General features: G+C 54.9%; 7 protein-coding genes and 1 non-coding gene across 8 annotated transcripts, besides 1 other annotated feature; 4 read left to right on the top strand and 4 right to left on the bottom strand.

Annotated features, from left to right (window-relative positions):
- Positions 1–285: 285 nt before the first annotated feature.
- On the top strand, positions 286–1,233 carry CYME_CML231C (similar to multidrug resistance protein; the record flags this gene model as incomplete). Its single annotated transcript, XM_005536801.1, has 1 exon — positions 286–1,233. One exon carries the CDS (start codon positions 286–288, stop codon positions 1,231–1,233), a length of 948 nt encoding a protein of 315 aa, XP_005536858.1.
- Positions 1,234–2,135: 902 nt separating this feature from the next.
- Positions 2,136–3,551, bottom strand: CYME_CML230C (hypothetical protein, conserved; the record flags this gene model as incomplete). Its single annotated transcript, XM_005536800.1, has 1 exon — positions 2,136–3,551. The coding sequence occupies one exon, from the start codon at positions 3,549–3,551 to the stop codon at positions 2,136–2,138; it is 1,416 nt and encodes a 471-aa protein (XP_005536857.1).
- Positions 3,552–4,680: 1,129 nt separating this feature from the next.
- Positions 4,681–6,229, top strand: CYME_CML229T. Its single transcript, XR_002461422.1, has one exon. It is a non-coding gene; the product is annotated as a hypothetical transcript (transcript).
- Positions 6,230–7,638: 1,409 nt separating this feature from the next.
- CYME_CML228C (similar to serine/threonine kinase KIN82) lies at positions 7,639–10,677 on the bottom strand (the record flags this gene model as incomplete). Its single annotated transcript, XM_005536799.1, has 1 exon — positions 7,639–10,677. One exon carries the CDS (start codon positions 10,675–10,677, stop codon positions 7,639–7,641), a length of 3,039 nt encoding a protein of 1,012 aa, XP_005536856.1.
- Positions 10,678–12,556: 1,879 nt separating this feature from the next.
- CYME_CML227C (hypothetical protein, conserved) lies at positions 12,557–13,930 on the top strand (the record flags this gene model as incomplete). The annotated part of the gene is made up of 1 exon (XM_005536798.1): positions 12,557–13,930. One exon carries the CDS (start codon positions 12,557–12,559, stop codon positions 13,928–13,930), a length of 1,374 nt encoding a protein of 457 aa, XP_005536855.1.
- Positions 13,931–14,735: 805 nt separating this feature from the next.
- On the bottom strand, positions 14,736–16,343 carry CYME_CML226C (hypothetical protein, conserved; the record flags this gene model as incomplete). Its single annotated transcript, XM_005536797.1, has 1 exon — positions 14,736–16,343. One exon carries the CDS (start codon positions 16,341–16,343, stop codon positions 14,736–14,738), a length of 1,608 nt encoding a protein of 535 aa, XP_005536854.1.
- A 533-nt stretch (positions 16,344–16,876) lies between these two features.
- Positions 16,877–18,004: a sequence feature (possible transcribed region).
- Positions 18,005–19,671: 1,667 nt separating this feature from the next.
- Positions 19,672–20,973, bottom strand: CYME_CML225C (probable 8-amino-7-oxononanoate synthase; the record flags this gene model as incomplete). The annotated part of the gene is made up of 1 exon (XM_005536796.1): positions 19,672–20,973. One exon carries the CDS (start codon positions 20,971–20,973, stop codon positions 19,672–19,674), a length of 1,302 nt encoding a protein of 433 aa, XP_005536853.1.
- A 265-nt stretch (positions 20,974–21,238) lies between these two features.
- Positions 21,239–22,093, top strand: CYME_CML224C (similar to flightless-I protein; the record flags this gene model as incomplete). Its single annotated transcript, XM_005536795.1, has 1 exon — positions 21,239–22,093. The coding sequence occupies one exon, from the start codon at positions 21,239–21,241 to the stop codon at positions 22,091–22,093; it is 855 nt and encodes a 284-aa protein (XP_005536852.1).
- Positions 22,094–22,297: the final 204 nt, after the last annotated feature.

Below are 22,297 nucleotides of genomic sequence, written 5' to 3'. Positions count from 1 at the left end.
AAATTCCTTCCCGCTTATTTCGTGCCTGGCCCAGAGGTTCTCGTCTCGCAACAAGAAAGCCAGATCTGACGAAAGCGAGTACGACAGTGCTCGTCGCTTCACGAAAGCCATCGCAACATACAACTGATCCACTCCAGTCCTGCTCATGAAACGGACGTAATCGCTAGTGCTGGCAGTCCGTTGCACGTCCCTGCCTGGTTATGCGCGGTTGAGGGCGCGAGCAGGGCGCCCAGCAGGGTCCGCAGTATCCCGTGCAACACCTGCTGGGTACCAGCGCTCCAGCCCATGAACTTGTACGGGGGTTGCTCAACGCAGCGGGCTTGGCTGTCACGATATCTGCGGCTGCCACCAGCTACCACGGTGTTTTCACGCTTGATCGGGCACGCCCCTCTCCAGCTTCGAGACTTGACTCAGGGAGCTGCAGTCAGCGGGCCGTTCCAGAAACGCGTGCTTGCCGGCGTGACTGCGGTTGTGCTCTCGAGCGCCGTCAAAGGCGGTGTGGGAAAGTCTACGGTAGCAGTGGGTCTTGCAAGCGCGTTGCAGCAGGGACTTGGACTACGTTGCGGGATCCTAGACGCGGACATTTACGGTCCATCGGTTCTACACTTGTTGCGGGCGAGCGTCACACAAGCAAGCCGCGATCGCAACCCCAAGACGAGTCGACCACTCGTTCCTCTTGTCACCGAGTCTGGGCTCAAAGTATTCGGGCTGGCCGCTTTGCAGAAACGAGCAACCGAAGCGTTGGTATGGCGAGGACCTGTGGCCACCAGAGCGGTCCAGCAACTGCTCTTCGACGTGGACTGGGCGCCTCTTGATATTCTGGTGGTGGATACCCCGCCGGGGACCGGCGACGTTCTCCTGACCTTGGCGCAACAGCTCAAGGTGCAGGGAGCGATTCTGGTCACCACACCGCCACAGCTGGTAGAGGTTCAGGTTCGCAGGGGCTTGGAGGCGCTTGCTCGCCTCTCGATACCGGTACTCGGCATCGTCGAGAACATGGCATATGTGGAGTGCTCGCGGTGTCAGCATAAAGAGGAGGTTTTCGGCGCGCCGGAACAGCGTGCCGCAGCGCTCGCACAAGCCGCTTCCGTACAAGTCCTCGCTCACTTGCCTTTGAACAAGACACTTTGTGAGGCCGCCGACCAAGGTCGCATGGCGCAGGACACTGCCGTGCAAACCATGTTCAGTGATTTAGCAGTTCAGGTCGCGACGCTGCTAGGCTTCCCAGTCTGAATTGCTTACAGGAGATGTTCGATAGGCCGATGGAGCCACGTCAAGCGCCACTGCGTCGTAGACTGGTCCGCGTCACCGGAGGATGCAATCCGCTCCGCTGGGCTCTGGATGGACATCGCTTGCGCTCGTCTGGAATCCGTGCAGTTTGTTTCACAGAATGTAGAAGAACGCAAGCCGGCATTATCATGTAACTGTGCATCATGTATTTACCCGTACAACAACAAAAAAATATTTAACGCGATGGATGACTGATCTGGATCAGAGGCGATGGACCCAGCATGCCTGGCTTGCCAGCAAAGTCGTCATTCGTGCGCGTCATGTCCAGGTCGTGACGCTTCACGCCCGCGCTTTCGCACTGCTGCTTTTCTGCAGGTCCTTTTCGCCGAGCGGGCATCGACAGGCTGTATACGCAGGAGCGCGAAAAGCTGATTCCACAGGATAGGAGTTGCAAATCATTGGAACTTGATTTCCTCGTATCCCGTTTGTTCCCTCTTATGTCGGATGTCTGTCTACACAGGCCGCTCGAGTCATCAATCATACCCATCACGGGTCATGAAGCACAGCTCCTGATCCGTTGCAATGTGTGCGCTAGCGTCGTGCTTCTAGCCAAGATTCCAATCGTCTTGCGTGTGTATGACTGGTGAACCGATCCAGCCGCCCGCGTAGCTGTTTCATCCAGTGCGAAGCGCGCGCTGTTGCGCTGCCGCAACACCGCTTGGGCGCTCCAGCGCTCCGCAGTTACCAGAGGCTAGTCACGTTTCGCTAGATTCCTTAGCATGCACCGTGAAAGGCTCCATAAACATGTCCTCCGTGCCACGCTGACAACCGGTAGGACGAGTTGCTCAAGTCTGTCTGGTGGCGCTGCTCTTGTTTCGCTTATCGAAAGCTCGAGTCGCGCGCGTTCATACCCAGTCCGGCTCGTCCACAGATTTCGTCTGCGTACCTCTCTGAATGGTTCTGGCTGCGCCTCGCCCCATCAGTCTCATGTCGGACTCGGTACTGCGTGCGATTCGATAGCCGAAACGCTCCCCGAACCGTTGCTGTCGCTGCGACTTGGGGTCCGATTCGTCAGATTCGGCACCCCCAGATCCTACAGGCAGGTACCAGAGCCAATCTCCGACATCTCTGTTGCCGGGATGCGGTATATCGGGCCAGCCGTCTGATTGGAACGGCACCGTATACGGCACGACGGTGAAGGTCGGCCTCCCAGAACGACGAGTCAGGCGGTCTGGAATCCCAACACGGCCTTCGACGTGACCATTACCCGCAAAAATACACAAGTGACCGCGGGGGTTCCGCTCTAGCCACAAGGCCGCCGATTCGCTCATGTATTCGTCCCAGAGCACCTGCGATTCATACATTCGCTGCAGTGCTGCCTCGTCGTTAATGAGTGGACCATGCGCTTCCACCCCCAACGCTTTCATCCTCTGAATAAAACGCTCACGGTGTGCAGCATTACCATGCACATCCATATCGCGAGGAAGCACTTCATACAAACGTTCTGGTAAGTGATCCAGGCCGTAGTGGGCAACCAGCTGCACCAATTCGAACGGAGTATTGAGACCAACAACCTGAATACGGTTTTCCCGTGCATACTCCAAAATATCCTGCCAAAGTTGCGCGCTATACCCAAAGGTAAGTTCGAAACGAGTAATAGCGAGTAACTGTCGTAGCTCAATCTTGCCCGCAATGTACCGATCCAGATGCACTTGATGCTGCCGATAGAAATGCTCCATGCCGATCGCAATTGGAGCTCCTGCAATCGACTCATTCCGCTGACCTCGAACATGCTTCACAAACGAGTCCAGCAACGCCAGTTGCACCCGATGGTGTTGTCGGTCCGTGTGTGTCTCCCCGACCAAGAGAACAGAGCGTGCTCCTTTATGCCGAATTCGCCTCGATAAGAGTCGCTCAGGTCGCGGTGGTAGAAAAGAGCCGATCATCGTGTCGAAGATAGCACCCAGTGGTGCCAAGCGCCCATTCACGGGCGCCGGTGGTGCCGAGTTTGAAGCCGCTGGCGCCACAGGTTTTTTCACACTGTGAAAGCCCAGCGTTGCCGCGCCCGCTGCGAGTTGCCACAGAAACTCTCGACGGCTGACGTATAGCATTTGTAGCCGACGCTCTGAAAGCGTCCGTCGACGAGCTCGAGGCTGTACCGTCTGCCAACGTGTTGCGCGTTGGCACGCGGCTGCGGAAAAGCCTCGTGGTTCTGGTGGCATAAAGGCAGTCGCGAGCGCTTGTCTCCAGTCAAAGCCGAGGGTATGAAAACATCCCGTCCGCCGTCGTTTTCGAGTTTGCTCCATGCAGCCAATAGCCATTCAAAAGTCGAACGTCGCCAGCGGTGCACAGTAGTAGCGGCAACGCGCCTTGGAGGAAACGTAGCCAACTGACGTGCAGATGCCTTGCAGTCTTTTGGGACAGGCCACCTTCTACTGCTTCAAATTTTTTCTCATATAGTTCGACTTTGGGAGGTTGTCCAACAAAACACCTTCTTGTCCACTCTGGAGGTCTATGCTCCACCACGGCACATCTCCTGATATTGATGGCGGCGTTAAAGTCTCGGTTCACGAACTCCATACGTTTCTTGCCATCATTCGTTGTACTCACTGGTGCAAGCAATCCACGAGCTTTCGCCCTCCTTTCCATTTGCTCTTCGGTCAGCGCTTCGTAGTTTTCTATAGCCGAAGCGCTCCACTGCCTCTGCTCAAACTCGACCTTTTGAAATGTACGTCCGAGCTCATCCCTTATTTTTCTAAAATGAACGCACTTATTTATGTGCCTGGGTGAGAACCATCCTAAAGGGAGAAGCACTTGCTGGTAAAAGACGGTATGTGTCAACGTGTCACCGTGTGATGTACGCTTCAACGATTCGCCTACTAGAGCGATCATTACGTTTCACGATGGAAACGCTCCGTCGATGGAGTTAAGGCACTAGGCGTACAGGGAAGAAAAGACCGGCTCTACCTCCGGCACGCGCAGCAAATGCAGTTACGTAAAGCGAAGAGTGAGATGCCTCGATATCCAATGGACGAACGTGATCAAACGTCAGAGGCAAATGTCTTCAATGATTTAAGCATGTAGATGCTGTTGTGTGAGCCTTGCCTACGAGCGAAACTGCGGCCGCCACTAGAATCCACTACATCTAGGACAGTTGATGTCATCGTCCTCATCGAATTTGATTGTACATAGAAGGGGGCGCCCCCGCCACGAATACCCATATACGCTCGGACCGTCTTTTTCCGAAGCGAGTCTCATCGACCGGTAAAACAAACCGATGATGCTCTGCTTCATACCGACCGCGACATTCTGAGAACGCTCTCGTTCCGATTTTGGTGGAAGATGTCCGTTCGTGAACCAGAAGTTTATTCCGACTGCATCCCAGTGTTTTCAGGATCACGCGAACAGGCAATTGAGAAAAGCGGCGCCCGTGCTGCCTACTATTGTTCATTTCGCTTTCCGGAACGTGTCCGGTGGGTTGGTTTATACCACTAACAGGTCGCAGTCTTCGAGAATATCGGTTGTTTTAATGCAGACCACGTGTACTTGCTTCGTTCAGTGTTCCTCAACCATATGGGTATTGTGGTATCACTGATCCGATGGAGAAATGAAACCCTCCGTGCACTGTTCAGCAAACAACATATTCTATTGGCGATTCGTCTACGATCGGTACAGTACATTCCATGGAGATTTCAACCGCCTACTGCACACCGCAGCAGACTTGCCACGAAACTGAGTTGAAAGACAAAAACTTCTGAGGCCGATCTCATAGCGCCCGTAGTGATCCGTTTCCCTGATGAGAATCGACGTTCGAGCGGGCGCCAGACGGGGACTCGTGAAACCGATCTGTCTGCATTCAGCGGCCCGCAGTGCTGCTGCTACGACTAGCGCCATTCTAGACACTCACAGTAGGACCTATACTTGGGAAGGTCGTGCGAACAAACCATTATTCACAAAGTGAAGTCTGGTCTATGGTTCGTAGAGCACTGGGGGCACTGGGCCCGCGCACTGTTTGCATCGATCGATACGCAGGAGCATCGCACTCGCTACAGATCCCTGGATCGATGCGTCGACCTCTCACCGCAGAAAAAAACATTCCGGTATCGTCCTGCATGCCGTACACTCATGTCGGAATACCGTGGGACGGGCGCTCTCACATAGCACGAGCGCACACACACACACACTGACGTATGGCTCGCTCAGCATTGTCATCAACACCAGCCATGGCAAGCTTTTTCTGCGACCGGTTCATTTTCCTCTCCCTTGTCTCGCGCTTCGAATACGCCGGTCCTACCTATCCCGCAAATTCTGTTGGAATCAGTCGTGGATACTGATCGCAGCATGAAAGCCCGTTTCCGCCGCTTCCGGTTGTTCTCTGGGGGTTCCTCGCACAGGCAAAAGTTCTGATCCAGGTTTCGTTCACCTGTTTCGCCTACTATGCAGACGGTCTCCATGCGCGCTTTCCAGCGGTGACAAGTGACTGCGATCAAGTGCTCCCAGGGATGCACTAGACCTTCTGCGGCTCCGAGCGCCGCCCAGAGTCGCACGACAGCGCGCTTCATCGCTCGGTACATGCGGTTGACGTGAACGCAAGGCTCCCAGCGCTGTTTTCCTCTGTATCCGCACAGAGTGCCGCGTCCTACGATCAAGGACTTCTTCGAGGCGATCCCCAAGGCAGGTGCCCGGTCCGCTGCATATGCGAAAGTGTGCGCATTTCCGTTCGATAGAGGATTTATGGAACACGATGTTATCCATGATTAAACACATATCGTAAGGAAAATTCAGGTTAGACATCAAGTCGAGGAGTTCCGATTCGTTTAGGCTCGTTTCAGGCGAAGCGACATGCACGCTCTACAGCCACTGACCGCTAGGCTCACTGAACTGCAATTCGAAGACCATTTTCCGTGCAAACCGAAGACAGACGATCCCAACCGACATACCCTGTGAGAGGCATGGTTATACTGCGCTCATTTCCGATTTCATCAATAACCAGACAGTGTAAAGCGTTTGTATTTCGAGCAGAATCGAGTATTCGGCATGAGACGTTCAGTACGCTATCAGCATGAGTAGGTCATAAAGTCGCTCACAGAAGAAGTCGAGCATTTTCGCTTTTCTCGTCTACTAGGCGGCGCAAGATGCTTCAGCCTCGAGTGGCCTTGCAACAGAAGGATCGAATTCCATACAATGCTTGATTTGGGCATGCTGCACCTACAGCCAGGACATGAGTCGACGCTAGTACGCAAGCATCGCATAACGATATCGGTTACTTTACGAATCCGGGTTCGAGTGCGACGCGAATCATGACGATTACGTAACAAATTCCGGTGGCAAAGCATCGTACACAATACTCCGAGAAAACATTCAAGAATTCTACATTTGCATAGTCGTCCATTCGAATTCATTCCTGAACTTCGAGTTTCTATGCCGTATTTCTAGACCAACTCTGGAAAAATTGAAAAGCGGGAACACAGCGAGTACTTCAGTGTTCTACTTTACGATAACTAGGGCATAGGGGAGCACGCGCGCCGCTTGCCTACTGTACCGTTCCCAGCGCGTTTCGCGGCTCGCTCGGCATCATTGCAACAGAGCCGTACCTTGCCTCGTTTTGCTGTGCTTTGCTGTACCTTGGCGCCGCTAAAAACCCTCTGTCCAGTTATGTCTTTGGGGAGCATGCAGGCCACGCGCAGCACAGCACCGTGTGCTGTACCTCATGGAAAGGTCCGTCTCATTGCCTATCGCTGCCGCTCTGTCTTGGTGCACTCATAGAAAGCGCTGAGATGACGTTGAGCGCGCTCGGTAGCAACGGTGCCGTTGACGAGGTCATGCTGGTACCGCGGCGATGAGACTGGAAGCGCAGCCCGTGTAGGCATGGCCACGCCTTCCTCTTACGGTATGTCGACGGCGACTGCACAGCTAGCGCAGCGCCGAGCGCCTGCAAGGGGCGCGGTTCTCAGCAAGTCGTCAGAGTGATCACACCTTTATGGTTCTGGGGAAGTTTTTGGCACGGAGCTGGTAAAAACGGAAGCATCGCCGAGCGCCTGCAAGGGGCGCGGTTCTCAGCAAGTCGTCAGAGTGATCACACCTTTATTGTTCTGGGGAAGTTTTTGGCACGGAGCTGGTAAAAACGGAAGCATCGACGGAAACAGTAAAGTCTCTTCCCTCTGGGCATCGATAGCGTTCTCTTCTCCATTCCGGTAACGCAGACGCTCTGAGCCGGCGGCTGCGTACAAAGCGAAGCCGCATCAAGCGCTTGCGACAAACCAGCGTGCCTGGAATTCCCCCTAGAACGAAAGCTTGCGCTGTGTTCTACTAGCGGTTTTAGATGGCGTCACGGGCTACCAGGTGTGTTTACATCACGGGGCTAAAAACATAGAAACAAGTTTGGATCGAGAGCGCTGCACAAGTCGATCACGCAGCTGCTTTCGAGTCAGCGGTGCGCACTCGGCTCAGGGGCGCTCCACCGGTTGCGGCAACCTCATACGTAAACATAAAGCCGGGAATGCTGCCGGCTCGGTTACGCCGTGCGGCACTTGGATCGCTCTGTTTGGTACTCACCTGTACTGCACTACCAACACCGAGCGGGTGCGAGGACTCATCGAATGAGCGGTTCAGGGCGGCGATGAGCGAGTCCATATCACTTTCAGTGAAGCGGCGATCAAAGTTACGCACAATCCATTCGACGCTGGACGGGTCGACGTTCGCCTTCTGTGCCGCGTCGGGGCCCAGTTGGAGCACATCCATAATCTCCTGGGGAACTGGCAATCTGCGCTGTTCCACCAGGTTCCAGTCGATTCCCGCAAAGAACGGGTGCCGTTTGATCTCGTCGAAATCGGTCGCAAACGCAGAACGGCAACCGATTCGCTTTCGTTCGTTCTTCTCCAGCAAACGCATGAGGAAGTCCGCGCTCGTCTCATCCACAAAGTCTGGGATACTCAGACGCGCCGTCATCGTAAGCGCAAAGCTGCGCTCCCGATCGCTGGAATAAAACGGTGGTCTGCCAACCAGCATGTCATAGAGGAGCACTCCATACGCCCAGATGTCGACGGAGAAGCCGTATCCATGCAGCAGACGAGCCCGTGTCTTGAGCATTTCCGGTGAGATATACGATTTGGTTCCACAGAACGACGACGCTCGTTGACGCACATATGCCGTCTCGTTGCCGTTGCCGCTGCTGGGGTGCTTACCTTCGGGTGCAGCATTGTCGTCGTCGTCGTCGTTGGCGGTGCCATCCAGGGCTGCTGCGAAAGAATTGTCCGGGCTTGCTGTTGTCGACGACGACGTCGATGAAGACGAAGACGATGGAGACGAGACGTCGGATATTGCGTGGCGACCCGGCTTGATATGGTGGGCGGCGTCCAGGTCACCGTCGCCGCTCAATGTAGCAGCAGAGCCAGCATGTGCTGGAACGGCTTCAAGAACGCGCGCCAGACCGAAATCCGTTAAACAAATGTGCCCTTGATTGTCGATTAGAACGTTCTCCGGTTTCAAGTCTCTGTACACGATATCCGCGCGATGCAGGAATTCCAGCGCGGCAAGGATCTCAGCTGCGATAAAGCGCGCTACCGGCAATGGCAACGATCGCCGAATGCGACGAAAGCGATCCCAGTCGATTTTTTCGCCCGCCTCTTCCCGCGCGCGGTACTGCCGTTCGCGATACACTGCAAACGCTGAAAGGAAGTGGAACAGGTCACCTCCCTCGCAAAAATCATTGACCATGCAAAGCGAGTCGCCAGTTTCAAAAGCGTACAAAAGTCGGACAAAATACGGTTTCCCTGTGACAGCTTGGAGGATGAGGCGCTCATCCACCATACGCCGCAGTTTGTCGCGGCTGCTAAAAATCATGCGTTTGTCGATAAACTTAATGCTGACTAACGCTCCCGAGCCGTGAAGGTCTCGAGCGAGGGCGACCCGTCCGAACGCACCCCGTCCTAACAGGCAAATGAGATCAAAGTCTGCACGTGTGACCACGCGATGTGACGAATATAGAGAGAGCACATGATGCCAGTGGAAGAGCTCCTCCACGGTCTGGAATCGCATTCGAATGGAACGGAATTGGGGATTGTGCGAGGTTTCGTTCGATCGATGGAGAAATTCGGAATTCGGCTCCAACTGGAGAACGAGCGGCCCATCGTCGTTCGTATCATTACCAGATTGGCCGGATTTTCCGGCTCGAGCATAGTACTGGGAGACCGCATCATATGCGGATCTGCATGGGCATTCACTCGCCACAGACGAATCTGTACCAGAGGAACTCGAAACGCCTGCACCGGCCTGATATGTAATCGCACAGGCACCCTGCTCCTTTTCTGAGCGGCACAGATCCACCGTTCGACTGTAAACTGTACATCCAAGCAGAGGAACAATGGCATATGGACAGGGCATTCCTCGTGATTTTGCCTTATCGCACTGGTAGAAGATGAGCAAACCGGCACGAACCTCAGCCCAAAGCAGTTGCCACGGCTCACGCTGAGGTTTCTTTCGTACCAGACCAAAGGTCATCTTCTTCGCAAGTGATTCCAGCGACAATTTCCGCGGGATCAGCAGTTTGGAAAACGTCTTTGCTACGCGGCCTTTGTCCCGTTCGGCACCCTTCTCCCTGTGCGAGGGTGCTGGCGGGGTCCCCCCGCGACCCGTTGACGCAGCGGGCTTGGTGCCCATTTTGGAAACCGCTTGCCGAGAAGTCTCATTTTTTGATGTTTTTGTTATGGCTTGGTCCCGCTGCGTATGGTCGAATTCATGCGGTCGACGCTCTGCTGGGCTCGGGGATGCTTCCTGCTCCGAGTGGCTCGCTGCATCGACGCTCGCCTGCGAGCCGTCCGACGTTGACGATTGTACGGACGCTATCGCTACCCCGCCGGAGTCTCCTTGCTGTCGCGCGCTTTGCAGCTTTCTGCTCCCCGCGTGTGCAAACTCGGGAAGCAGTGGTCGATGAGGCACACTCCGCTGTTCAACTGAGAGGTTATTGAACTCACCCAGATCTGGAGATGAAAACTCGCGTCGTAACTTGTGTCTATCTACCTTCTCGTCGTCTCCCTGTGAGGGAGTTCGCTCACTCACCGCCGAAGTCACTGAAAGCGAACCCGATGAATCCCGCGGTAACGGGCGTGTAGGCACCGGAACAGGCTCCGAACTTTTCTTAGCCTCGACCCAGCCACTGCAGAGCGCCACGTGCGACCGCAGAATACGAAGCTGAAGTGCCTCGCGGCAGAGGTCCATATTAGGCTTTGGTGGTTGTGCCGCTTGCGCCATACGACCCCCAGCAGCGGGACGCGATGCAGGCCCGACCCAGGGGTAACGCGCCGGGGAGTCACGGTGCTCTACAGGCGGTCTCGCATCCTGTCCAGGTTGCGGCACGGGAACACGACCGGCCGTGCCAGTTACAGGAACTACCTCTGCTCTACCTAAAGAATGAGGGGCTCGTTGATTCTTTCCAGCCGCACTAGCCATCAAAGCAAACTCGAGCAGCCCCAGTCCTCGCTGTAGAAGATAACGAACGCTTCACGCAGACGAGCTTCCAGAAGCGCATGCATGCATGCGCGCACGCACACGCATGAGGGCTTCTCGACACCGCTGGCGATCGAATGAACGGCGGCGAACATGCGCTGCATGGATGCGATCCGCGCACGCATGCGATCCGCGCACGCATGCTTCCGAGATCCCGCGGGCGGCGAGATCGCCCTGGTGCGGCAGGCACGCAGGCGGAACCCCATGTGCAGCGACTGGTGAGCGCGTCGTTCATCGACGATTTGTTTCCAGGAAACCTATTTTTCAATGCAACTGTTGCATATGCTGATGACAAAATGGATTTAGGGATAAGAAGCATAGCGAAGAATATGTATACGGTCATTGTTGGAGTGCTTGTTTCGCACGAGCTGAAACGCTGCGCCGAATAGGTTGAAGTTAGAGAAACGGACAGGTCGATGAATCCGATCGTACACACGCATACGTCGTGAATGAAACAAAAAATGTCTGCCTACCATGTCGGGTACATTAATATCCACCCAGAGGTGCCTCCGGACGTTTTTTATCCGGCCCCGCGCCACCGGTCTCAGCTTCTCCTTGGGTGTTTCGGGTCTGAGAGGCTGCCGCACAAGCGGACTTGCGTCAGCTCCTCAGGTCTTTTCTGGAGCACCGCACATGGTCTGGTATGAATACCAGCACCGGAGTCTCGGTTCACCGATTCCATGCGTTTATTGCCTCTGAATGAACTCATCATATCGAGGATTCCTCGAACTCTCTCTGCCATATGCTGGTGTGTCAGCTCTCCGTGCTTTTGTATCGCCGAAGCACTCCGCAGGCTTCGCACCATCTCGACCATGCTTTGGTGCGGTTGAACCATGGCGAATACGGAAGAGTGAAAAGTCGCTCTATCCCGATAGAATCCGCATACGCTTGAACATATGCTAAACGGTGAAATACTACATTGTCCTATAGAGGGAAGTCACCAGACCTTAGCAGAAATGTCTGTAATGGTTCGCAGAAGTGAATGCTGTTGTATGCGTCTTCTCTACGAGCGGAAATAAGACCACCAAAAATGAATCCACTCCAGTTAGGATAGATGACGATGTCGTCGTTCTCTACGAGTTCCATGGTCGGTACCGTTGGCTCCTCTCACCTCGAATGCTTAGATACGCTCGGACCGTTTCGTCCAAAGAAAGTCTCATCTACTGGAAAATAAAACCAACGTCCCTCTGCTTCATAGCGACCGCGACGTTCCAGGAACTCCCCAGGGGCAATATCGGTGGAACGTAACCGTCCGTGACCTAGAATTTGTTTGTGACTGTACCCCAGTGATTTCAGGAGCACATCAACAAGCTATTGAGAAACAGAGACGCCCGTGGTGGCTATGATCTTCTCATTTTGCTTTCCGTAAGATGACCAACACGTCATTTTCTACCATTGACCGCATGGGCGCTTTGAGCATATCGGTTTTGGCGCAGAGCGCATCTACTTTTTTTTCATTGTTCCCAAACTACGTGCGTACTGTACTATGACTGATCTGGAGGAAGAATGCAGCCCTCCATGTACTGTTCAGTAAAGATCATGTACTCCACACGCAGTTCATCCACGATCTCTACGATACTTTGCATCGTGATTTCGATCTCGTTCTATACACCCCAGCAGCGGGGCTGGTACAAAAGTGAAATACGACAACTTCCCCAATGCGACTCTTGATCCCGGTGACACGCTGCCGCTCATGCGCAGGCAGCGGCGCTTCTCCACGTGCAATACTGGCTCTGGTCTGGACAAGCAAGGTGCCTGATCAAGGAGGTACCAGGCAGCAGGGCTGGATTCAGTAGGAAAGATTTCTGTATAGCAGCACGCTATGTTCCTTGCCCAGAAAGCCCCAGGTTTTCGGATGGCGTGCCTGCAACGCACTCAGGGAGTCCAGCGCCGAGCACGCAGTGGACGCCTTCGTCGGGAACGGCAATCACGACCGGCAGTCCTAACCGTGCTTTCGTCAGCCGCTTCTCATCGAATTCTTGTAGTTGGTGGCAGTGGGCGTGTTGGCAGCGCTGTTACCGAGCACCTTGTGAAGAAAGCGTACCAGCTCGGTGTAGCACCGAGCGTGCGCATCGACCTCGGCAGCCGTGACCGCGAGCGTGGACAGGCGGCTGCCCAGCGTCTTCGGCAGCGTCTCGCATCGGATGTGGAGCGCTCCGCGGTCCAGGACCACGTCCAGCTTGACTGGTCCGAATATCGCCCTGAGACCCTGGTAGAGATACTCCGTCCATACGACCTGGTTATCCACACAGCAGGCCCGTTCCAGAATCGCGAGGAAAAGGCTGGCCGTCTCCTAGACGCGTGTATCCGGGCTGGAGTCGCCTACCAGGATGTGGCGGACGATATGCATCATGCCGAATGGTGCCGCAAGCGCTACGCGTCTGCGGCGAAGCAGTCGAAGATCAGTGCTTGGATAAGTACGGGTATCTATCCGGGTGTGAGCAATCTCATGGCAGCAGACTTGCTCGACCAAATGACCGACCTACTGGGAGAACGAGCCGCTCCAAGTAAATTCGGCATAGCATTCTCGTACTTCACTGCTGGCTCTGGTGGTGCCGGTGCCACGATTCTCAGTGCGACCTACCTGTTGCTGGCAGAGCCGGTGTACACTGTTGAAAACGGTGAGATTCGCTGGAGACCCGCATTCAGCGATCCCCAGCGCATTGACTTTGGCCCGGCATGCGGAGGTCATCGCACAGCCTACCTGTTGAACTTGCCGGAGGTGCGCTCTGCGCATATAGTGCACGGAGTTGGGCACGTGGAGGCTCGATTCGGGACCGCTCCCGCATTGTGGAACGGACTCATGTGGTGCATGGCTCGTTACCTGCGACCGGAAATTCTCCGGAAGCGAATGACTGGAATCACTGTGGCAAGCCTGCCGCTCGTACGCCTGGTAGATATGCTGGTCGGGGCACGCACTGCTGTACGCGTCGACTGTTGGTACCAGGATGTCGTATCGGGGCCGGCGTCGCGTACCCATTTTCTCTACGTACATGACCGTCTGACGGACGCTGTTGGTGAGTGCACTGCAGCGTTCTCGTTAGCGCGGCTCTTTCCCGATAGACTCGGTGTTGATGTACCATACGAGAGTGGAGTCTGGTATCCGGAAGAGGTCTTTCGAACTAGGGCCTCGAGGAGAGCCCTCTTTGGGCTAGTGCAACCGAGTGCGCTCAGCTGGATTCGCACGGGAATGTAGGATACCCATGGATGCAAATTGACCTCATGAATTCGTTCCAGGGATGCGTGCGGTTGCACTGCTGTGCGGTGCTCTGAACATTTCCGAAAAATGCCGCCTAGAGCGTGGATGACGGGAAAACGCGGACCTTTCCGAAGCGCATGGCACAGAATCCAGTAGCATACCCGGCGGATGCCAAGTCGATAACGATAGTCTGGACAAGGTGCCATCAACAGGTGCGCATGCGCCTTTCTGTAGTGGACACTGGAAGCCGACGGTGCTCTAGACAGAATACGTCAACAAAAGCGATTTGGTGTATCGCTGCGATCCCAGAACATGAACTTGGCGTTACAATGCCGTATCCCTCCCACTTTATCGATTCACAAATGTACATAACAGGATTTCGCGCCTGCGTTTTCCGACCACGGATGCACAAAGTTCTCAAAGGTGCCACGGGTACATCGTTTCTCCAAAGGAGCCCAGACGCTTCCATTGAATCTTCTGGGACCCCACTCCGAATGCCGTGCTGCTGATTAATCGGGTTGCGCGTCATCGCGTTCGCCATAGAAACACTCGTGAACAAGTTCACTGTGCCTCGACAGCAATGCGTATGGTTGTCCTGGGATTCTCTCCAGGTGCGCAGCACGGTTTCGGATAACTCTTCAAACCAGCAAAAAAGGTCTTTGCCATTGCACCGTTCAAGAGACGCTCCTTACGCGCGCTCGTTTGCTTCGAAATGGACCAGGGCGGCAAGCCAAGCAAGTGCCTCGCTATTGCATCGTTCACCAAAAAGCTCCCTCCCTGCACGAGTTTCCATCGTAATGGACTAGAGCGGCAAGCCGCGGAATAGGGTGCGTTTTCGAGGCTGTGGTCGCGACGTGTCCCAGCGTTCGAGGTTCCAGTGACTCGGGATCGCGATCTCCACGGTGCGGAAAACATCGCATGGTAGCGGCTCAGGGCGACCCAGCAGACTGCATATGCTATCATAGTAGGCGTGGTTCCAGACCCGCGCCACAATTCGTGCGATGCGTCCCGTCTCGTCCAGCTCGAAAACCGTGTAACGAGCCATGCGTTCGGGATGCTTCAGGTCAATGAGGGTGCCAGAGCCGCCCTCCAGCACGAGGGTGTTCGGTGCATCCTTCAGCCATCCGATGTACGGCACGTGGTTATGACCATGGACCACGAGATCAATATTGTACGCTTTCGCTATTGGCGGGATTTCCGCCCAATCCTTCAAATCATGACCGATGTCACGAATGAGGGGCAACCCACGAACATCTGGGTCCTGTGCCGGATGGTGCAGAACCATCACCCGTAGTTGTGCCCGGTCACGCAGCTTTCTGCCTAGAGGTGAATCCATCATGGTGCGCAACAGCTTCCATTGTGACGCACCTACTTCACCTTGTGCAGTACCCGGAAGCGCGGTGTTCAACCCAATGAAAAGAACATCGCCTCGAAGCTGGATGAATGGGAACTCGCCCCCCTTGTTATCTGCATTTTGCTCAGTCGTAGACGATGGTGTTGTATCACTTGGCGTAAACCTGGTCGTTTGCTGAGGAACATCTACATCCGTGGGTTCCTCCAGGACCGCCGTAGACAGGCGTCCGCCGTCCCACAGTGGCTCTCCGAGCCTCGCCAAGCGAGCGCGTTGTTTCATCATCTTGCGCTCGCCATAGAGCCGCCGCAGAAGGCCTTGTGAACGACCGCTCATCCCGTTTACCAGATTCCACGCGTACGATGGTCGGGGAACATCGCTCCGCGCATACTGCCCAAAGTATTTCGAGAAGAGTGTCGGGCGTCGCAGTGCCTCGAAATTGTTGTAGAGGTCGTGATTTCCCGGCACTGCAGTTATTCGCTGCGGATCGTTAGCGGCGAAGTGCGCAAAAGCGCCGGCAGCGCGAGAGAACTCACACTCCAGCGAGAGATTCGTGATATCGCCCGCTAGGATTAAATGGTCTACATGCATATGTTCTTGCATATCCCGCAGTGCTGCGCGCAGAATGCGCTCGGAGAAGCGCTCAGGTCCACGCAGCAGCCAAATGTTCAGCAGGCCCAGTAAGCGTAAGTTCATAAAGTTCGTGACCGATTCCTGTCCGATACCCTCAGGATCGAAGATATGCACATCTGATATGAGTGCTAGTCTACGTATCAGGCGTCCGGATCCACGAGGTCGTCTGGAGTTATCGCTTGCATCCGCGGTCGACGAGGCTGAAAGTTCAGTGAGGCCTGGACGCCACCGCTGCCGCTGCCTAACTAGTTTCGTTGATAGCCAGCTGTGCGCACTTCGTGAGCAACCCAAAAACCGACTACGGATAGCCCGAACCTCTGGAGAACTGGACGGACAGAGCTGGGACTCGGAACGTCCGCGCGCGTGCTTTCCGTTAGACGGCGAATGAGCATACGCCCACAGCAGGAGCCGCTGACGCCCGAACATGCGCTCGGAACAGACCCTTGTATCCTGAGTGAACAACTATCGATTACTGTATCTGTATGCTTCTCGTCGTGCAGTGACCACGTTAGAACCAACACCGGTACCTGAAAGGGACTCGCTCCCCGTGAACGTCGCGCCACCGTTAACCTGCGTGGTGGTGGTGGTGGTGGTGGTGGTGGTGTGGGCAGCCACCAGGTCTCCCCACTGACAGCACTTCTTCACACGAGCAGCGCACCTTGTCGGGCACTAACTTTTTCTTATACACTCGACAAACAGGACTAGTTGAAGTGTTGTCGACAAGCGTTGCCGTACACCCGCTGAGTACCGCGAACGAACAACCAAACAAACAAACAACGCTCACCCGTCCTTTCCGCAACACAGATACGATACAGAATACGGCATGCTGTGCGGAGCGCGAGGTGCGTTGTGTGCGCATCACAACGCAGGTGCGATTTGTCCCAGTTACATGCGTCATGCGCCATCAGTCTCTGACTTTTTCGGGTGTTCTCCGCAGCAGGGTCCACTTTCTCTCCCTTATCGGGGGCTTTAAATGAGCCGGTCGCTTCCTTGACTCGAGCTCCGTTGGTCGTAGTCGGAGGATGTAGATGGCAGCATTAGTATACAGATTCCGCTATTTCCGGTAGTTGTTTACGCATTTCGTGTACAGGCGGGAGTTGCGGTCTAGGCTCTGCTTGCCAGTATCTTCCTCTTTGTATCTAGCCTCAGTGTGCCTTTGTAGCGATGATATATGGCTGTATTCAGGTGTTTCCATATATCCACCGAACTTCGCAATGCTTCAAGCTTCGCCTTATGGCCCCGGACGGTTTCCTACAACGCTGGGTACATGTCCTTCATGAATGAAGGAGGCGCTCCTTGATGCCTCGCTCCGCTATCGCACCCAGTGCCGTGCCCGACAACTCCAGACATCTTTGAGGCGGTCTTCTGGGCAAGTATGCTGTGCGCGGCAAACGCAAGCGCTTGCTGTTTCACTCGATAAATCATTGTTGGAACGCGATGTTGTCCGTAATGGACCAAGTACCTACAGGAAAATTCTCGCTGACAAAGACGCAGAGCAAGTTCGCTAAGTCTACGCTCCCTTCCTGCAAAGCGATCACGCACGCTCCACTAGGCGCGATCGCTGCGATGATTGTAGTTCAAGTCTGAGACCCGTTCTCACGCAAACCAGAATCGAAGTGACGGGATCCCCCCTAAGCATATCCCATGAGCGATATCGTGGTGCTGTCGAATCTTTTCTTGTCAGTGGCCACTACGAAATGAGGAGTTGTTTCTCTACCGAAATCGGTTATTTTACGTAGCAAGTTCAGTGAAATTTCGACCTGAGCTTGCGATCGCGTCCTAAAGGGACGACGTCGTCTAAGATGCGGCGTGCATTGCTGCGCCTGCAACTTGCGTTGATAGAAAGGTTGAAGGCTGCCTTATTTGAACATAGTAGATGTCAAGAGAGGAGAAGAGTGGAGTTTTCTACGTATGAATTTACGATTGATATCTCTCATTTTGAAAAAAATTGTTGTTCAACTGCCTAGCGAATAAGTTAGACTTCGATAACAGAACGAAATCTAGCGGGAAAGAGTCCAAGGCGGCACTCCTAAAAGACGATCGAGAATCCAAAACCAGTACGGATGAGAACGCAAACCATTTTTATTTCTGCAGTTCTAACGTTGAGGCTGTGAGTCTAAAAAATTTCGGAAAACCCCGAAATAAGAAGCAGAGCGACCAATTCAAAGGTACGTGTTCGTCTGATACCGCTGTACTGCGAAGAGCAGGCTCGCTTCCAGCATCACCGGACTCGGCATTTTCAAGAAACAGCGGCAGCAGCTGCGAACGCTACCTTTAATAAAGACCCGGATGTTCAAGTTCTGCCGCACCACATTAAGATCAAAGAGCTTTGATCCCTTCTCTCACTCTGCGACCTGGAGTGGCGAACGACGCCCGCGTGGAATTTGCTCTACACGCTGGTGCACTCGGCCAGGAGTACAGACTCTTCTTCAACGAGCTTATTCGAGACGAGGTCGAGGTCTGTGGAGAGCTTTCCCCAAGAAAACGAGTCCTTGGATCAGGGAGCACTGCGCAGGTGCACTGCGTATGCTAACCCGCTGACGGGACAGCAGACGGTGCACGCGTCTACGGACGCCAAGAAGATAACGTATTCATCATATACGTCGCTTTGCAGGGCAGTGCTATTGCTCGCGAGCACCGAATACCAGGGCCACTGTTATGCCCTGTCCTAGAGGGTTCCTACTGATGTCAAGCTGCCTCTGGATTGATACATGCATCGTGTCCAGCGAATAGCGAGTAGCGTGCTCGGTTTGCACCAGCATTTGCTTCAACGTGCTGTTCGGAGGCTGGTTGCTTACTGACTAGCGTTGCTGCATAGACAAGGGTAACCGCTTCGACCATCCAGGCTGGCTCGTCACTGCTATCCTACGTAAAGATGCACAGAGCCCGGCGCCAGAATGTCGCGCAAGGCGAAGGCGCTACAAGTCTCCGCACCGCCTGGGCGGCAGTTTCGCCAGTTCCGTTTCGCTCAGGCTCCATTGCGTACTGTACACGACGAGTCTCAACAGCATCTGGTAATCTCGTTCGCGGGCTTGCAATCTGGATTCGTTTCTTCCAAGGCCAACCAAACGCATACGAGCATGGGCATCTAATCAGGTATACGTCACGTTCAGTGGCGCGTTCATCAAACAGAGGATGCATCGAGCATCAATCCCAAGGATTCGAACGCATACTGGGTAGCGATGCCCTGCGCTCCACCAGGGTGTTTGTTGTTTGGAATTCGAGAGCGCTAGACATTCCTGGGTTTCCATTTGCAGCAACTACGTGGTGTAAACCGGAATGCGGCGAGCGTTGCCCATTCTCTGCGGTGCATCTCGAATAGAGCTGCACTGCTGGGACCTCCATTGAACACGATGAAGCGGTTCAGTTGCCTGCTCAGATTCAAAAAAAAACCAGGGTAGGTGCTATTGCTCAGCTCGCGACGAGCACAGGCGTCCACACGAATACATCATACGAATCAGGATACGCAAGGCATAATCGGATGGGCGCCGACAGCAGCGATGCAACGATCAACAGAGACACAATTCGAAAATCCCGAGAATCACCTCCAGCTAGGCTGTGACTGTCATGAGGGCGCCTAGCGGATCGCTGTCACATTGCACCACTCTTTCGCACGAAGCCTGTCCAGCGCCCGTGTTTCCAGGATCCAGCAACGAGCACCAATACGCATTACAATTTCCATAGCCGATACCTCGACGCAGGGTCATGCCTGGAGCGCTATGGATAATACAGCCAAAGGGCATTCATTGACGCCTTAGAGTCGTGCGTTCAACAGCGCCGGACGCAACGGCGCACCCGACTGGTGAGTGCCCCTAGCGTCACACATGGCACTAGGAAGCTGCCCGACGATATCGATCAGAGCCTGTACGAAGGCGTTGATCGCCTCAGGTGTGTTGTGCGCGTGTAGCACCACTCGAATGCGCTCTGCTCCGCGCTCTACGGTTGGATACCGAATTGGACGGGCGTCGAAACCGCGCTGACGAAGTTCATTGGCCACGAAGACACAGTTTTCATTGCCGGGAATAATGATCGCCTGAATGGGACTCTCCCGATTCACTAAAGGCGGTGGCAACTGGGGGCAACGCGAACGCAGATCCCTCGTGAGGGAATGGAACATTCGAACCGCCTCCCAGAGCAGCTTCCGCCGATGTGCCGCGGTCTCTGTCGCCATGAGCCGGTACGCCGCGCTCACAGCACACAAGCTGTGCAGTGGTAGCGAGGTGCTATAAATGAGCGGTCGCGCATAGTTCAGCAGATACTGCAGGAGTGGTTGTGCGCCCAGGACCGCAGCCCCATGCAGACCAAATGCCTTACCAAACGTCACCACGCGCGCCAACAGCGCTGGGTGCGCTCTATATGGGTGCAGGAGACCGCGGCCATCCGGTCCGTGAACACCAACGGAATGCGCCTCATCGACGATAAGGAGCGCTCCAAAAGCACCACACATGTCGAGTAGCTCTCCTGGGCGAGCTAGTAGGTCGCCATCCATTGAATAACAGGATTCCACGCCCACGAAGATCCAGCACTCGTCGCCCAGCGCCTTGCGGAGTGTCGATAGACTTTCCCTCAGATCAGTGAGGTCGTTGTGTCGAAAGCGTCGAACAGTGCGGGCTCGACTCAAACGACATCCGTCGTGAATACTCGCGTGCACGCGCTCGTCAACGAGCACGACGTCCCGGCCGGCAGCTGCAATACAACTGAAAACACCGAGATTGCAGTCGTAACCAGAGTTGAAAAGCAGACAAGCCTCTGCCTCGTGGAAGTGCGCAATCTGCTTCTCGACGGCGTGCGCGAACCCCGAGTCACCTGTGAGTAACCGCGAGCCACCAGAGCCGTTCCTGAGACTCCCGCTCCATCGCGCCTCCTCAACCAGCTTTGCTGTGAGTTCTTCCAGCTCAGGGCTTCGTGCAAAGCTAAGATAGTCGTTTGATGCAAACTCGTAGGCCGGATCTTGAGCACCGGCCTCACCCGGTGAGCGAAGCGCTCTCCAGAGCCCCCGCCGTTTGCGTTCCTGTAGCCGCAGCTCGAGCTCCTCCAAAAGCTTCTGCCTGGTCATCTCATCTTAACCCGTGCGGAAAACGCGCTCCGGATAGCATCGGGCGTTCTAGCCCTGCAACCTGCAACAGCAACCCGGTGCTTGCTGTGTCCCAACAAAACCGCATGCCGCTGTCGAGCGAGCATGCGCTGTGGCGAAGCTTGCGAGAACTGTTGCCCGCCCGGGGTACACGCGGGTCCCTAGCCACGGCTGCTGGTACTGGTGACACGGAAAACTCCCTGTCTCTGTCATATTCAGAATAGAAAGGTTGGCAGGTTAGCACTGGATGAACCATGCAATCGAGTTACAGCGAGCAGGCTGCACGAAGGATGTCGTCGACGACCGACGTTGCCTCGCTGCGGAGACGCGGCGGAAACTGGAGCGGAGTGTCGGTGACAAACTCGGTATTGTCGACCTGAGTGGACTTTGCCTTGTAGACGTCGAGTTACTTGAGGTTTGGAGAGAGTTTCGGTGTTTAGAAAATGAAGTCTGCCCTGACACGCCTCCGTGTCCCGTTTGGTACCTGAACCTTGCCCACAACCGGCTGCAACACTTTCCCAGCTGGCTGATTGAGGAAGTCGGCGAAACACTTCGCGTACTAGACTTGTCAAATAATCATCTAGCGTCGCCGCTGGATGGTCTTGAGCTTGCTCGCTTACCTGAGTTGGAAGTCTTGTCGCTGGCACACAATCCCCAAGTCCAAGCGCTTCCTCAAACGCTGATCACCGGTTTGGCGTGCACCCATCCAATCCGTGTTATAGACCTCAGCTATACGGGTTTAAAGCGGATAATTGGGCTCTGCTCAATGCATACGAGCAACATCAGGGTAGTTAAACTGGAGTACTGCGATCTGGAGGAGCTGCCCGACTCCATTCGTCTCTGGCACCGGTTGTGGAGCCTCGACCTCCGTGGCAATGCTCGTCTGCGACAGCTGCCACTCGGGATCCAGGTCATCGCTCCGTCCTTGCGGCGTTTGGATGTTGAGGGTTGTGAATTCATGGAAAAACCTCTGCCTGCTCGTGTTCGTAGGGCGCTTGGCGGGAAGCACGGCGTGAGGACGCTGGTCGAGTGGCTCGGCGTTCAGGCATCATCATCATCACCATCGGACGCAATGCAGCGAGACGCTTCGTCTTGTGTTTGAAAAACACATACACATACACAGGCGCTGGTGGATGCGCGTGGACGCCCCGTACACGTGACGGCGGGAGCTTCGTCACGTGTGTCGCTTGCAGCTTGCCCGAAACGCTGCCGCAAGCATATCGAACGGTTTCTGGAAAGGCGCTGACTTGTACAAAATGCCCGCAAGATGAGCGTGAACATGCAGCTGTCCCGAGCGCTGCATCAG

Source organism: Cyanidioschyzon merolae, chromosome 12, assembly GCF_000091205.1.
Source record: "Cyanidioschyzon merolae strain 10D DNA, chromosome 12, complete genome".
Classification (NCBI taxonomy): domain Eukaryota; phylum Rhodophyta; class Bangiophyceae; order Cyanidiales; family Cyanidiaceae; genus Cyanidioschyzon; species Cyanidioschyzon merolae.
The sequence above is the reverse complement of the archived record's forward strand: the minus strand, read 5'-3'. Positions and strand labels throughout refer to the sequence as shown.